The sequence below is a fragment of the Cebus imitator genome, unplaced genomic scaffold, assembly GCF_001604975.1.
Source record: "Cebus imitator isolate Cc_AM_T3 unplaced genomic scaffold, Cebus_imitator-1.0 Scaffold57, whole genome shotgun sequence".
NCBI lineage: Eukaryota > Metazoa > Chordata > Mammalia > Primates > Cebidae > Cebus > Cebus imitator.
In genome coordinates this window covers 4,301,608-4,314,975 of record NW_016107372.1, presented here as the reverse complement: position 1 = coordinate 4,314,975, position 13,368 = coordinate 4,301,608, and the positions used below count along the sequence as shown (strand labels likewise).

Below are 13,368 nucleotides of genomic sequence, written 5' to 3'. Positions count from 1 at the left end.
GCGCCACTATGCCCAGCTAATTTTTTGTATTTTTAGTAGAGACGGGGTTTCACCATGTTGACCAGGATGGTCTTGATCTCTTGACCTCGTGATCCACCCCCCTCAGCCTCCCAAAGTGCTGGGATTACAGGCTTGAGCCACCGCGCCCGGCCCGAAACTGTGCAAATTCTTAACACTATTCATTGGTTGTATTAGACAATCTTCTACTTCAGTTTTTGCACCCACAGCTAAATCCTGCAATCCATAAAATGAATGTGCCTGCTTTCCTAATTACTGTGTTTGCACGGAAGAGTACAACTTCTGAATTATACTAAGCTGCATTTACTAATGAAACTGTATTTATTATCTCTATAATGAGGTACATTTACCTTTAATCCCGGAAAACCTGGAGATCCGTAGGAACCAGGATCCCCCTAACAAATTCACAAAAATCAGCATAAACATTATTAAATCAAAATGCATTAACCAGCTCAATGCATCATTTTTCACCTTATCAAATTGTCCCATGGATATTTAGTCTTGTTTGCAAAGCTAGCTGAATAAAAGGAAATAAATAGAAAAGAGATCCCATTTCTTTATAACATTTGCTACCTGAAGGATCTTTAGTCTTATTCAAAACATTTGTGCCATTGCCAGTGTTTTAAGTAAGAATGTATTTTTGTTGTTGTTGCTTTTCCAATTTTACTTTATTTCACTTAGTGCCTGCACTAGGCCAAATATCTTTAAAATCCTTGCAATATAATTTTCCTGGAAATTAATAGTTGCTCTGTGCATCATTGGCAATAAAAATGACCGTGGAAACTAATATTGCCCCTTCAGTACTAAATCTAGAACCAAATAAACTCAATGCCTATGCCAGCTGTGGTCTGGCCTCCATGGTGACTCTATGAGTGGGTATTCAATTAGTGACACACGTGGTGATGTTTGGAGCTTAATATTGTAGTTTTTTCCTAGCTACTCCCCCTAGATCACCATCTTGTTTGACCAAATAGACTTAAATTAACTATTCCAAGCTACTGTCACACTGACACTGAGGTGCCAGACAAGAGATGCCACAATCCTGTTACTTTTCCCAAATTCTTCTATCTCTTGCTTGCCTGTTTTATCTAAATGATCTCAAAGGAAGGATGCTCTGGGATATTTAGCTATTCCATAATTCTTGTCCAAAATATTTTGTTCTTACATGAGATATTCTTCACTTTTGAGCTTATGGAACTACCGACCTAGTTTTATAAAAACGTGAAAGAGAAATATCTCCAAATTCATTAATATTAATAACAAATGATGCTTACCTGAGGCCCTGGAAATCCAGGAATACCTTTTTCTCCTTTTGCCCCAATACCAGATTCTCCCTTTAAGAGATGGCAACATTTAGAGGGGTTCAAGCAACAATATTTCAGCAATAGGGAAAGCAAAAATAAAATGAGAAACAAAAATTATTGTCAGCAGCTTAAAGAAAACAACTACTTTAAAATAGAGGCTCTATAGGATTATGATAAAATAGTGAAAAATTCTGGTAATATATGTTAGTACTTAGAGCAATGATAAAGACAGTGAGGAATAACATTTTAAGTTAGGAAAGCACATCACACAAATGAAAAAAAGGAAGAAGAAGAAGGAAGAGGAGGAAAGGAGGAGGGGGAGGAGGAGGAAGAGCAACAACTTAAATAATTACCTTGTGTCCTGGTGGTCCTGGCAGTCCGATCATTCCAGGAATTCCTTTTATACCCTAAAAATTACAATGAATATAATTTGGTTTATTCTTATTATTTAACATACTGAATTCCATCTCCTTCAGAAATAATCTCTTTTGACAATCTGTCTCACCTTAAAAAAAAAAAAAAAAAAACTCAAGAGATTAATCTTCACCTGTTCTAATTAACACTAAGATCTAAGCACACTTGTAAACCACACACTATTTGAGCCAGTTCTCTATGTGAGAGGTATATGGCACATCACGGTGGACCACCATGGGACCAGGCAGCAGATACAATTTAGGAATGTAGCCATTGAACAAAGTGGCTCATTTTGAGCAAAGTAAAGAAATTTAACCTAGTAATTGAAAAGCAACAACAGAATCTGCATGTGGCACCAGTAACATCAGCACTGGAAGCTGACAGAGAAATTAATATTTTCCAAGAGTCTGTTATGGCCCATTTCTATGCATTTGTTACCTTCTCAGTTATCAAAACATCAAACTCATCTGTAACATCTAAAGGACAACTGGACTTCCAGTGGTCTTTTCAATCCACACATCAAAACATTATCAAGCACATGTCACAATTCAGCAGCCTGAGCTAGCTCTGCCACTTAGCAGCTGGGTAAACGAGAACACTGAGAGCCTTCCAACCCTCCTTTTCAATTCTACATGATGGGGCCAATAGTAGTACCAACCTATTAAAGTAGATTTGAGACTAGCGCAGTGGTGCATAGAAAGACCTCTGTACTTTGCTGGAAAGGATACATTTTCAAAACATTTTCTATTGCTACCTTCTAAGTGACATATGGATTTGGGAATTACCTTTTCTCCTTTATAGAGACAAAAGTCAGGTGGCTCTACCAACAGGGTGGGTCCAGGAGAACCTTGCTGGCCAACCTCACCCTTTAAAAAAAAGCAAGATAATAAAAATTTTGTATTATGTTTTGAAGATTTTTATCCATGTATTGTGGTATAATGCTTCTAATCCTATGTGTCATGGATTTAAACTACAAGTCATGGCAAGTACCTCACAGAATATAAAAGGATATTGTTTTTCTTATTAAAGTTCAGTACATACTTATTGTTAAAAATAAATTTAAAAAATGAAAATGATTCTTAATCCTACTATCCAGAGGTAATCTCTATTAAAACTTTAATATAGTTTTTTATGGTGTGTGTGTGTGTGTATGTCAATATGTACATACATGTGTATATATGTGAATAAGTAATTTGTTTTATGTATTTGAAAATATAATCAGAATACTATACAATAAATATATAAATATAAAGTATACAGCATATTTTATTAAATTTTTAAGTAATTTTATATTTTTCATATAACAATATTTTGTGAGGCTTTTCCTATTATATTAAAAGCTCTTCAAGATCCTGATTTTTTTTTTTTTTTTTTGAGAGTTTTCTTCTGTAACTCAGGCTGGAGTGCAGTGGTGCAATCTCAGCTCACTGCAACCTCCACCTCCTGAACTCAAACAATTCTTGTGTCTCAGCCTCCCTAGTATCTGGGATTACAGGTAGGTTCCATCATATCCACCTAATTTTTGCATTTTTAGTAGAGATGGGATTTCGCCATGTTGGCTAGACTGGTCTCAAATTCCTTGCCTCTTGTGACAATCCTGATTTTTAATGCCAATACAATAATCAATCATAAGAATGTACTGTGATGTATTAAGCCATTCCACTCTGATTAGATTAGATTATTTCTATTTAATATTTTCAATTATATTTTAAAACTATTAAAAAAAATCAGCCAAAATTTTAATTTATGCAATAATAGATGTTTTTCTCCTGGAGAAAAGAATGTTTCCTGAATGAATTTTACCACAATCATAAATTCTCATCATTAATTAGAAGATAAATATTTTGTACTTTTCTGGGTATTACTATTATTCCACACTTAGTATGATCTTTCTTCTTTGTCATAGTTAAGAACAGGCTACAGGTCACCTATGTTTGCAAACCAGGCCTCACTGGCTCTGTCACCTGGGGCAAGTTCCTTAAAATCTTTCTCAGTTCACATTTCCTTAATTCCTCTAAACCTCATTTTTCTTCTCTGTGAAATGGAGATTATAATATTACCCATCTCAAACTATTCTTCTATTGAATAGATAATACACATAAAATGCTTTCTGTGTTGAGGGTTACAATGTAAATTCCCCAATATATAATTACTGAAACTACTAATGGTTTTGATGGTTGGGATTTTTAGAAGAATATCCTGTTTAAATGAAAAATAAAAATAAAACCAAGAGTTTAATGCATACCTAAATGTGAGAACTTGCAGAAAAGCCAGGTTAGGAACATTGGTTTTTTCCCCCTTGATTTATCTGTGCACCTAACACAGTGTGGATGTAGCAGCTGCTCTAAAGACATCTGTTTCGTGAATAAACCATTGAACAAGCACATAAACAAAACATAAGCAAATGCATAGCATGTACTGGTAAAGATAGTCACTCTTATTCTCGTAATTGAGATAGGCCTGAACTAAACCCTTAAAGGCTGACGAGTAGGTAGATTCTTCAAAATATTGGTCATATTGCTATTTTTTTTCATATTGTAAAAGTACCATATACTCAGTATAGTAAAAAGTACCAAGAAGGAAAATTATGAAGAATTAAAATGTAAAAGGTTCATAATTATGGCACTTAGGCATAATTAATAGCAAATATTTAGGGCAGCATTTCTTAAAATGGGGTGGGCAAACACATTTTAGAACATTTGAGAATTCTGCATCAATATTTTATTTTATTTTTTGAGATGTAGTCTCAGTCTGTCACCCAGGCTGGTATGCAATGGCACAATCTCGGCTCACTGCAACCTCACCCTCCCAGGTTCAAGCAATCCTCCTGCCTCAGCCCCCCGAGTAGCTGGGACTACAGGCATGCACCACCATGTCCTGCTAATTTTTTATCTTTAGTAGAGATGGGGTTTCGCCATATTGGCCAGACTGGTCTCCAACTTCTGACCTCACTCCTGATCCACCCACCTTGGCCTCCCAAAGTGCTGGGATTATAGGTGTGAGCCATGGCACCCAGCCCAAAATTATAAAATGATGTGTTCATTCACCTGACAATCTAAAAGAATTAATGTAAGCACATTTGGGATCATTTGAATGGCCACCTCATAGACAAATACTTCCAAGTTATTCTACAGCCTGAGTTTGCAAATGCGTGTGGCTGGGCTGGTGCAGAAAGTCACTAAGGTGCCAACACTTGCTGGACTCTGCAGTGGTGCATGGGGTCCTGTAGCTTTGACGAATATATTCCAGGGCTCCATGGCTTCCCAAACTTGAAAAACATTGTTTTGATATATTGTCATTTAGTCATTTCTACAAGCCAGAGATTCTCAAGGTGGGGGTACAAGGGAAAGTAGTTAGGCAACCCCCTCCCCCAGTGACATTTGGCAATGTTTTGATACATTTTTAAGTTGTCACAATTGGAGGGAAGGGATATTACTGACATCTAGCGGGGAGAGGCCATGGATGCGGCTAAACATCCTGTAATACACAGGACAGCCCTGACAACAATGAGATAGCCGCAGCTGTAGGTTGAGAAACCCCTAAGTGTATATTTTAATGTCTTTCTTGTTGCTGTTGCTTTTACAAAGTTGAGTTTATATTTTCGTAACTTGTACTTTTTGTTCAACATTATATCATGGGCACTTTCACACGTCATGAAATCTTCACATATATTTTTGACTCTTGTGCCATTCTGTTAAATGACTGTACCATGACTTACTCAATCACGCTGGAACTCCATGAGAGCAGGGATCAGGTCTGTCTTGCTAGATCCCCACATCCAGTGTCAGTCCTAGCTTGGGATGGAGCAGATGCTTAATATCAACTTGCCCTCAGTTGTTGAAAGAGCCACTTGCCTACAGCTGGACGTTCAGATTGTTTCCAGGTGAGTTACCTTCTTAAATCCCTTTTCTAAGGCTTATCCTTACTAAGTTTTACGCTTCAGCTGAAAGGACAGTGAGTGTGAGTGGAGGACGGGAGGAGACAGGGAGGAGGTGTGTAAAAAGGGAATGGGCTGGAGATTGTGTGTGGCTCAATGCTCTTGGCTCGTTATTTATATTTGCATTTAGGTGCATGTTTATGGGTGGGGTTTAGGATTTCCGTGATATTAAGCAAAACAAATTGTAATTTGGCAAAACTGTTACTCTAGATTTAATATATTGTCAAAAATGTTCAATCTCTGTTTGCTAGGGTGAAATGTGTTACACAAATTAACCAGAATGTAGTGTTAAATTTTGTCAGATTTGTCATTTTACAGTCAAGGGTAATGATGCCATAATAATTCGGCGAAGAAAAGTTCTCAGCCATAAAACTGGACAGTGACGAGATAATGTATACAAGTTCAAATGATCAGAACAGCCTTCACCCCTGAGCAGCACACACACTTTACCATCTGCTCCTCTGAGCAAAAGGGGATTCTTACCGGGTCTCCCATTTGCCCCTTTACTCCCACACCGGGATTTCCCTGAGAAAGAAATGAAAAAGAATCTAATTGCTTTTGAATTTTAAAAAAGTAATTAAAAGCAATTAAGACTTCTGGCTACACAATTTATTGCAGTTTATTAAATACTTTCGGAAGTCTGATAAGAGGAAAGATATAATTCTGATAAGTATTAGTGGTCAATTATTTCATTGCTCAGGGCTCTATTTACGTATCTTGCTCATGACTGCCTACCTTCAAACCTGGACGCCCTGGTTGGCCCGGAGGTCCCTAAATCAAGGGCAAAAAAAACACAAATCAATCATCAGACATAGAAATCAGAATGTGCCTTCTTTTGTTGCCCCGAAGTCTTCTTTATGAAACCCTTAACTTTAAAACAGGAAATGATGGAGTTTCTATCATGGATGGGCTGTTGTTTTATGTGAAGATGATGCCAGTGGCTCAACCCCAGGGAACCTGTGCTTCAAGGGGGAGTCCCACTGATGATGATGGGCTTTCACTGGTTCATCAGTTATAATCTCTCAAACAGCCTACCTGCATCTGACAACTTTGCTTCTTTATTTCCTGCAGAACCTGGTTTTTAAAGGGATCACATCAGCAATGTTGTACTTACCACTAACCCTGGCTCTCCGGGATATCCTGTGGGGCCTGCCGGTCCTCTTGCACCCCAAGATCCCTAAACATGAGAAAAATCAGTGCATTTGTTACCCAAAATTGTAATCATCTTTCACAGAAAGAGTTGTGTAAACTTCTCTTTCTGTGATTCCATGTGGCTAAAAACCTCTAGAAAAATCATAGCCCCCAGCACTTCTACCCTGCTAGGTCATCTTCAACAGCTGCTTTGACGCAGCCCTCAGAGAGCACCAAGCTAAAGCTAGCAGCACTCTGGTAGTTGTGATAAATTCCTTCATTTAGGGTCCAGCTAAGACCCAGAGATCAATCTACCTATTTACAAATACATCCTGTAATAACAAAAGTGGAGAACAAAGAAGATGCATTACTACCTACTCCTAAATTCTGTTACAATTTTGATACACATCAGTAATACTGTTATTAATTAACATTAAACATGAATGTATTTATACTATTTAGTATATTTTTAAAATATGGCCTACAAGATTTCAAATTGGGGAAATATGGTCCCTGATTTGAGACCAAGATGAGTCAGCCATACAAAATTTTCTACAGCATGTATGTGGTTACAAAATTACACATCCACTGATTGTCAAGAAAAGGTTACAGCCTGCAGTCCTGGAAGTGCAATGGTCCCTGGCCTCCTGCTGACTCTGCCCAAGTCAAATGATTGGGGAGTGTGTAATGAAATTGTTCTATTTAAGAGGATGAACTAATACTTATTTTAACAGCAATATTGAGGTATCACATTTATTCCATGGAGCTGAGCATCAATCATAGCAAGGAAACCAACCCAGGAAAGTAGTTCCATCACTTGCCAGAAGTTACAAGGCAAAATTATAGGTTAACCATTGGAAGGCAAAACTGCATTTTTTTTTTTTTTTGAGATGGAGTTTCACTCTTGTTGCCCAGGCTGGTGTGCGATGGTGCCATCTCGGCTTACTACAAGCTCCACCTGTGGGGTTCAAGTGATTCCCCTGCTTCAGCCTCCCAAGTAGCTGGGATTATAGGCACCCACCACCACACCTGGCTAATTTTGTATTTTTAGTAGAGACAGGTTTTCACCATGTTGGCCAGGCTGGTCTCACACTCCTAACCTCAGGTGATCCACCTGCCTTGGCTTCCCAAAGTGCTGGATTACAGGCATGAGCCACCACACCCAGCCGGCAAAACTGCTTTCAATTTTAATCTTGTAAGTAAACATCAAAAAACTGGAAAGGCTAATATAATCATTGAATGGCTGATTTCAGAGACATAAAGATGGGCAAAATATTAAATATAATACACAAACACTGATTCAAGAGGCAAAATGGTAGAGAGAAGCAATGCAAGATCATTCTACCTAGTATATATTATATATGTAGTTGATAAGTGGACTCACTTTCCTCAATATTAAGTGGCTGTGTATACCTGAGTAAAGTCAAAAGATCGTTAGAAGACAGAAGAGAAAGACAGGAGGGAGCTTGCTGAGCTACAAGTACAGCTACATGAACATGAAACTGATGCAGTTACACAGGGCCCCATGCTTGAGTTAATGTTCTGCTGTTACCATCTTGAAATTCTTAATAATTTTGAATTATTGGGTTCCCTAACCCACATTTTCATCCTGTACTAGGTGAGCCACACAAATTATGTAGCTGGCTTTGCTGGGATTAAAGCGTCATAGGATATTTGAGGTGGAAATAGAAACACATAGCCTGCTCTGGAGACTTACTGGTAAGCCAGGCAGTCCTGGGTCCCCTCTGTCTCCCTGCAAAAATAAGAATGCATTGCTTTATAAGTCAACACAATGTTCCTAAAACACAGATTATGTAAAAATAGAAATACACACAAAAATTATTTGGACTCATCTAACTGTGCAGTTTGTTCAGTTTTTGTCTTTTGTTTGCTTTGGTGTTGACTAAAATTGAGGAAGGGATATGTGGAGGTGATTTTATTTCTCCTTAAGCTCTGAATTTTCCTTCTACCCAACAGAGAAAGATCACTGGAATAATGACATGGAATCAGAATGAGATTTTATCTTTGTTTAAATTGTTGTAAATTCTCAATCGAGTGGTCCCATTTCCTCACAGTTTACCTGTTACTGGTCTAGTTCCACACCTGGCTATGTTTTATAAACATCTTGACCCCTTTGACCCTAGAGTAGACAGAAAAGAAACTCAGGTAGAAATTGCCTCACACCAGCTTCTGTCTATCTCTATCACCCTGTGACTCTGTGCTGAGATTTAACCTACTTTAAAAGATCAAAGGCTATATACTTTCTTGAATGAAGGCTCTTCTTTAAAATGTAAAATATATGTAAGTTAAAACTTGACATTCCAACCATTTTTAAGTGTGCAGATAGTTCTGTGGTTATTCACCCATGAATAACACCATCCATCTCCAAAACCTTTATGTCTCCTGCAGTGGAAACTCTGTTCTCATTAAACACTAACTCCCCATCCCTCTTATCCCCGGCCACCGGCAACCACCATTCTATTTTCCATCTCCATGAATTTAACTATTTTAAAAACTTAATATAAGTGGAATCATATAATATTTGACTGATTTATTTCTCTTAGCATAATATTATATCTTCAAGGTTCATCCATGTTGTTGTATGTGTCAGAATGTATTTCCTTTTGAAAGCTTTTACAATCTTCCATTGGATGGATATACCACATTTTGTTTATCCATTCATCTGTTGATGGACATGATTACTTCCACCTTTTGGCTACTGTGAATAAAGCTGTTATGAACATGCATGTTCAAATATCCATTCAACTCCTTGCTTTCAATTCCTTGGGGTACATATCCAGAAGTGGAATTGCTGGATTGTATGGTAATTTTATGTTTAATTTATTGAGGAATCACCATACTATTTTCCATAGTGGCTGCACCATTTTCCATTCCCACCAGTAATGCACAAGGTTCCAACTCTCCATGTAGTTGTCAACAATTTCTAGATTTGTATTTTTTTATAATAGTCATTTGAATGGGTGCAAAGTAGATATAGACTCTCAAGAGCGTTGTCTCTCAAAGGTTATTAATCTACAGACCATTTTTTTAGGGATCTTCTGTTTCCCCTCAAGATAAGGAATTCTCTATATTCATCCCCCCTTCTATATGTCTATATCACATGTCCTGTATTATCACAATTACAAAAAAAATGCTCACTATAACTAATATGATATGGGACATTACCATTTACAATGTGCTGCAATATAAATTATTATAACAGATAGCCTTAACAACACTGAGAAGAGGGCAGGGTAAATATTATTTTAATCTTCCTTCACAATTAATGAAAATGAGGCTGAGAGAGGTTAAGGTAGCTGCTTAACATCACAGTGGAGAGTAAGCCTCAGTTCTCTCTTTCCAACACACCATACTGATTCCTAGAATGATTCTGCTGTTGATGTTGTTTATTAATACATCATTTAAGCTATAAACAAAACCATCGTTCTTGCTGTTTAAGAAGAAAAAATTGGCATGGAGGCTACACACATATACAGTGAGCTCACTAAAGGGATCACTGCTCAGGTGTGTCCATTCTGGGTGGCACAAAACCTCGGATCTGATAGAAGCAATCTAGGACTAGTTCTATCTATCTAATTGCTGCAGAATATTCTTCCTTAAGAGAAGTGACCACATATCTTGAAAATGGGCTGTATTTCCCTGCAGATGCATCATTTCCACTGATCCCCACCACTGATCCATGGCTTCTCATCTGAGAAATGAGGTGGTCACTCAAGAGTTTATTTCTGAACATTTGTGCATCACTCCCTGCTAAAAACACAACACCATTAAATATATCAAGCAAAGCGCTATAAGGTTTACATCATTTTCAAGTTAAATAATGGTGACTTTTACTGTACTGGATGGTAAGTACTAATATTACAATATTTTAATTACAAATAAATCAGTGGTCCTCCACCAGGGTTGTGTCCCCCCAGGGGACATTTAGTAATGTCTGGATATATGATTTGGGGAGTTCAGAGGTGGGGGATGCTACTGGCATCTAATGAGTAGAGGCCAGAGGCCAGGGATGCTGCCCAACATCCTATAACGCACAAGTCAGCCCCACACCAAACAAATGTATGGTCCAAAATGTCAGGAGTTGAGAAAACCTTGAAATCAATACATCCCTTGCAGTTCTGAATAGTTCAGAGGTACTGGGATTTTACAGTACTGGAATTTTACTGGCGACTAAAGACAGTGCCTTCACACAAAAGTATGGTGCCATCCCTGAGGGTCAGGGTAATGATAAAAATTGGTGTATTCAGAGACACTTTGAAGAAAAATCCTGTCTGAGTATTTCTTGCAATGGTTTATCTATTTAGGAAAAACATTCTTTTACCCTATCATGATCATAATACTTACCTGAATACCTTTAATGGCACCTAAAATGAACACTGAATTTCCTTTTTCTCCCTTTTCCCCAGGATGGCCCTGAAAATAAAATGTTTATGTACTTAAGAGGAAAATAGCACATTACCAGTTCAGCACTTTCTTTTCTATATAAAATATTACTCATCAGCTGAAATTACCATGACTGACATGATTAACAAGCAGACATTTCTTTATCCACTTCCTTATTACTATCACCCTAAGGTTATTCAATATTCAGTTAATACCTGTTAAGGAATCTTCTAAGACAGAGTATCTACTAATATATAGCTATTTTGCAGAACACTTTCCTTTTTCCCCACAATATAAAACACCTGCATTTTTCCTACAAGTAACTAATTTTGCAATTGTTAATTTATGCCCTAGAAATAGTAAAAATATATATACGTATGTATATATAGTGATTTTATCCATTTCAGTACTTGTATTCAAAATAGACCTACATATTCTTTGTAAGTTTAACTTTTAAAAAATATAACATGTTCCTTTTGGAAGGTTTTTGTATACAGTTGCTGGTTTGCTTAGGATATTTTTTTAAAGTGAATGAAATACCTCAATGTATTCTTCCTCCTCCCCAAGGTTTTCCTACTTAACATCTTAATACCCTACCTCAATTCTTAATATATCTTCTCTTGGTTACCACATAAAAATCCTACCATCTTTATATATCAAGCTCCTATGAAAGATAAACACATTTCAAAGTTAATCACTCTTAGAAGAGTGCCTGACTTGGCTTCTGATGGGAGATATTTAACAGTTTTAGGTTAAATTATATTAACAATTTGCTTGAGAAATCAGATTTGATGCTATCTGCAGTTTTGGCTTTGCACAGTTCCAGTCTGAATGAATTTCAGTTCCATAGTTAAATAACATCAATTCTCCCCCAAGGTTCCAATTTCAGTTACCATTGTAAATTAACTGAGTACTTGAATAAAGTACAAACTTCACTGCTAGTCCCTCAGTCCACAAATTGCTATATAAACAACAGAAGTGAATCGTGATTACTGCATGATCACATGATGTTACCAAAATGTGTTGCACAGAAAGCCAATGACTGAGAGGATGACTACTGCCAAAGAGGAAGGCTTTAATTGGGTGCTGCAGCTGAGGAGATGGAAGATAGGTCTCAAATCCATCTCCCGGACTGACTAAGATTAGGGGTTCACATTGCAGGGAAGAGATGTAACAACGCATTGGAAAACAGGACCTAGGGAAGGGTAAAGAAACAAAATCAGGGGTCTGGCATCTAATTGTCTGGATGCCATAATCTGGTGAGTTTCAGTTCTTTGATACTTTTTGAGAGGCCTGAGGGTCCTCTCCTGAGGAAGGAACTCAGATAAAACACAAAGGTTTCAAACTTTAAGACCAGAAAGATCCATCTCTATGTTGATCCAAAGAACGTCTATGGGACTACTGGGTCAGTTTCAATGACTTCTGTCAAAGTCTGTCTGTGATTGGCCCTTGCACATGTATTATTCAGAGCAGACACACAGACACAGACAGCAAAGCTTGTAGCTGGCTTGCCTCCTTATCTCCCAGCAACAAATCCAAGTAACATTTTTATAAAAATGAATAATTGAAAGAGGAAATTGGCCAACAATGATGCAAATGTAGCAATGAAATGAAAATGGTAATGCTGGAAATGAAATTCAAATAAAACATAAGTGGAGTTAATAGAAGAAACAGCTGACCATGGGACTAATGACACTGTTGTTATTTGAGGGACTGTATTTGCAGCCAGAGGAACTTAGTAAAGATGAACTTATCAACATAAACTAGGAAAGAGGTTGTGATGAAAAGGATGACAGCGTCCTAGATAAAGTGACACAGATAAAAACTTCACATTAATGGAACCCTTAGAGATATTTCACAACACTGGAATCAGATCCAAACTTAGAAAGGAGTGTCACACTTCATCAAAACATGAAACGTTCCTTTAGTATCACAAATTATATGATGAGAAAAAGGCAAGTACTGTTGAAATTACTCTTGATAAGTTTTTATAATCAAATAAAACCCTTTGTTCCCAATGTTTCAAATTACAGTATATTAAATAAATATTTAGGGTTTTTTTTTTTACGGTTTTTAATTATATTTACTTCTTGGTGATTTGCATATGCAATCCACATAAGTCTAATAATTAAACTTTTCCATCACCCAGAACTGTGTGGA

The 13,368-nt window shown here is 37.2% G+C and overlaps 1 protein-coding gene across 6 annotated transcripts in view; it reads right to left on the bottom strand.

Annotated features, from left to right (window-relative positions):
* COL4A4 (collagen type IV alpha 4 chain) overlaps positions 1–13,368 on the bottom strand; it is a 186,428-nt gene that overhangs the window by 124,100 nt on the left and 48,960 nt on the right. For 5 of the 6 annotated variants that reach the window (XM_037738747.1, XM_017529106.2, XM_037738746.1 and 2 more), the window contains exons 8-16: positions 11,170–11,238; positions 8,522–8,557; positions 6,788–6,850; positions 6,409–6,444; positions 6,157–6,198; positions 2,522–2,602; positions 1,676–1,729; positions 1,293–1,352; positions 369–413 (exon numbers count right to left, since the gene is read on the bottom strand). In XM_037738747.1, coding sequence (XP_037594675.1) covers positions 369–413; positions 1,293–1,352; positions 1,676–1,729; positions 2,522–2,602; positions 6,157–6,198; positions 6,409–6,444; positions 6,788–6,850; positions 8,522–8,557; positions 11,170–11,238 — 486 coding nt within the window. Of the gene's footprint in view, positions 1–368; positions 414–1,292; positions 1,353–1,675; positions 1,730–2,521; positions 2,603–5,454; positions 6,070–6,156; positions 6,199–6,408; positions 6,445–6,787; positions 6,851–8,521; positions 8,558–11,169; positions 11,239–13,368 lie in introns of those variants that run through there. The other variant, XM_037738748.1, reaches the window with a different exon arrangement.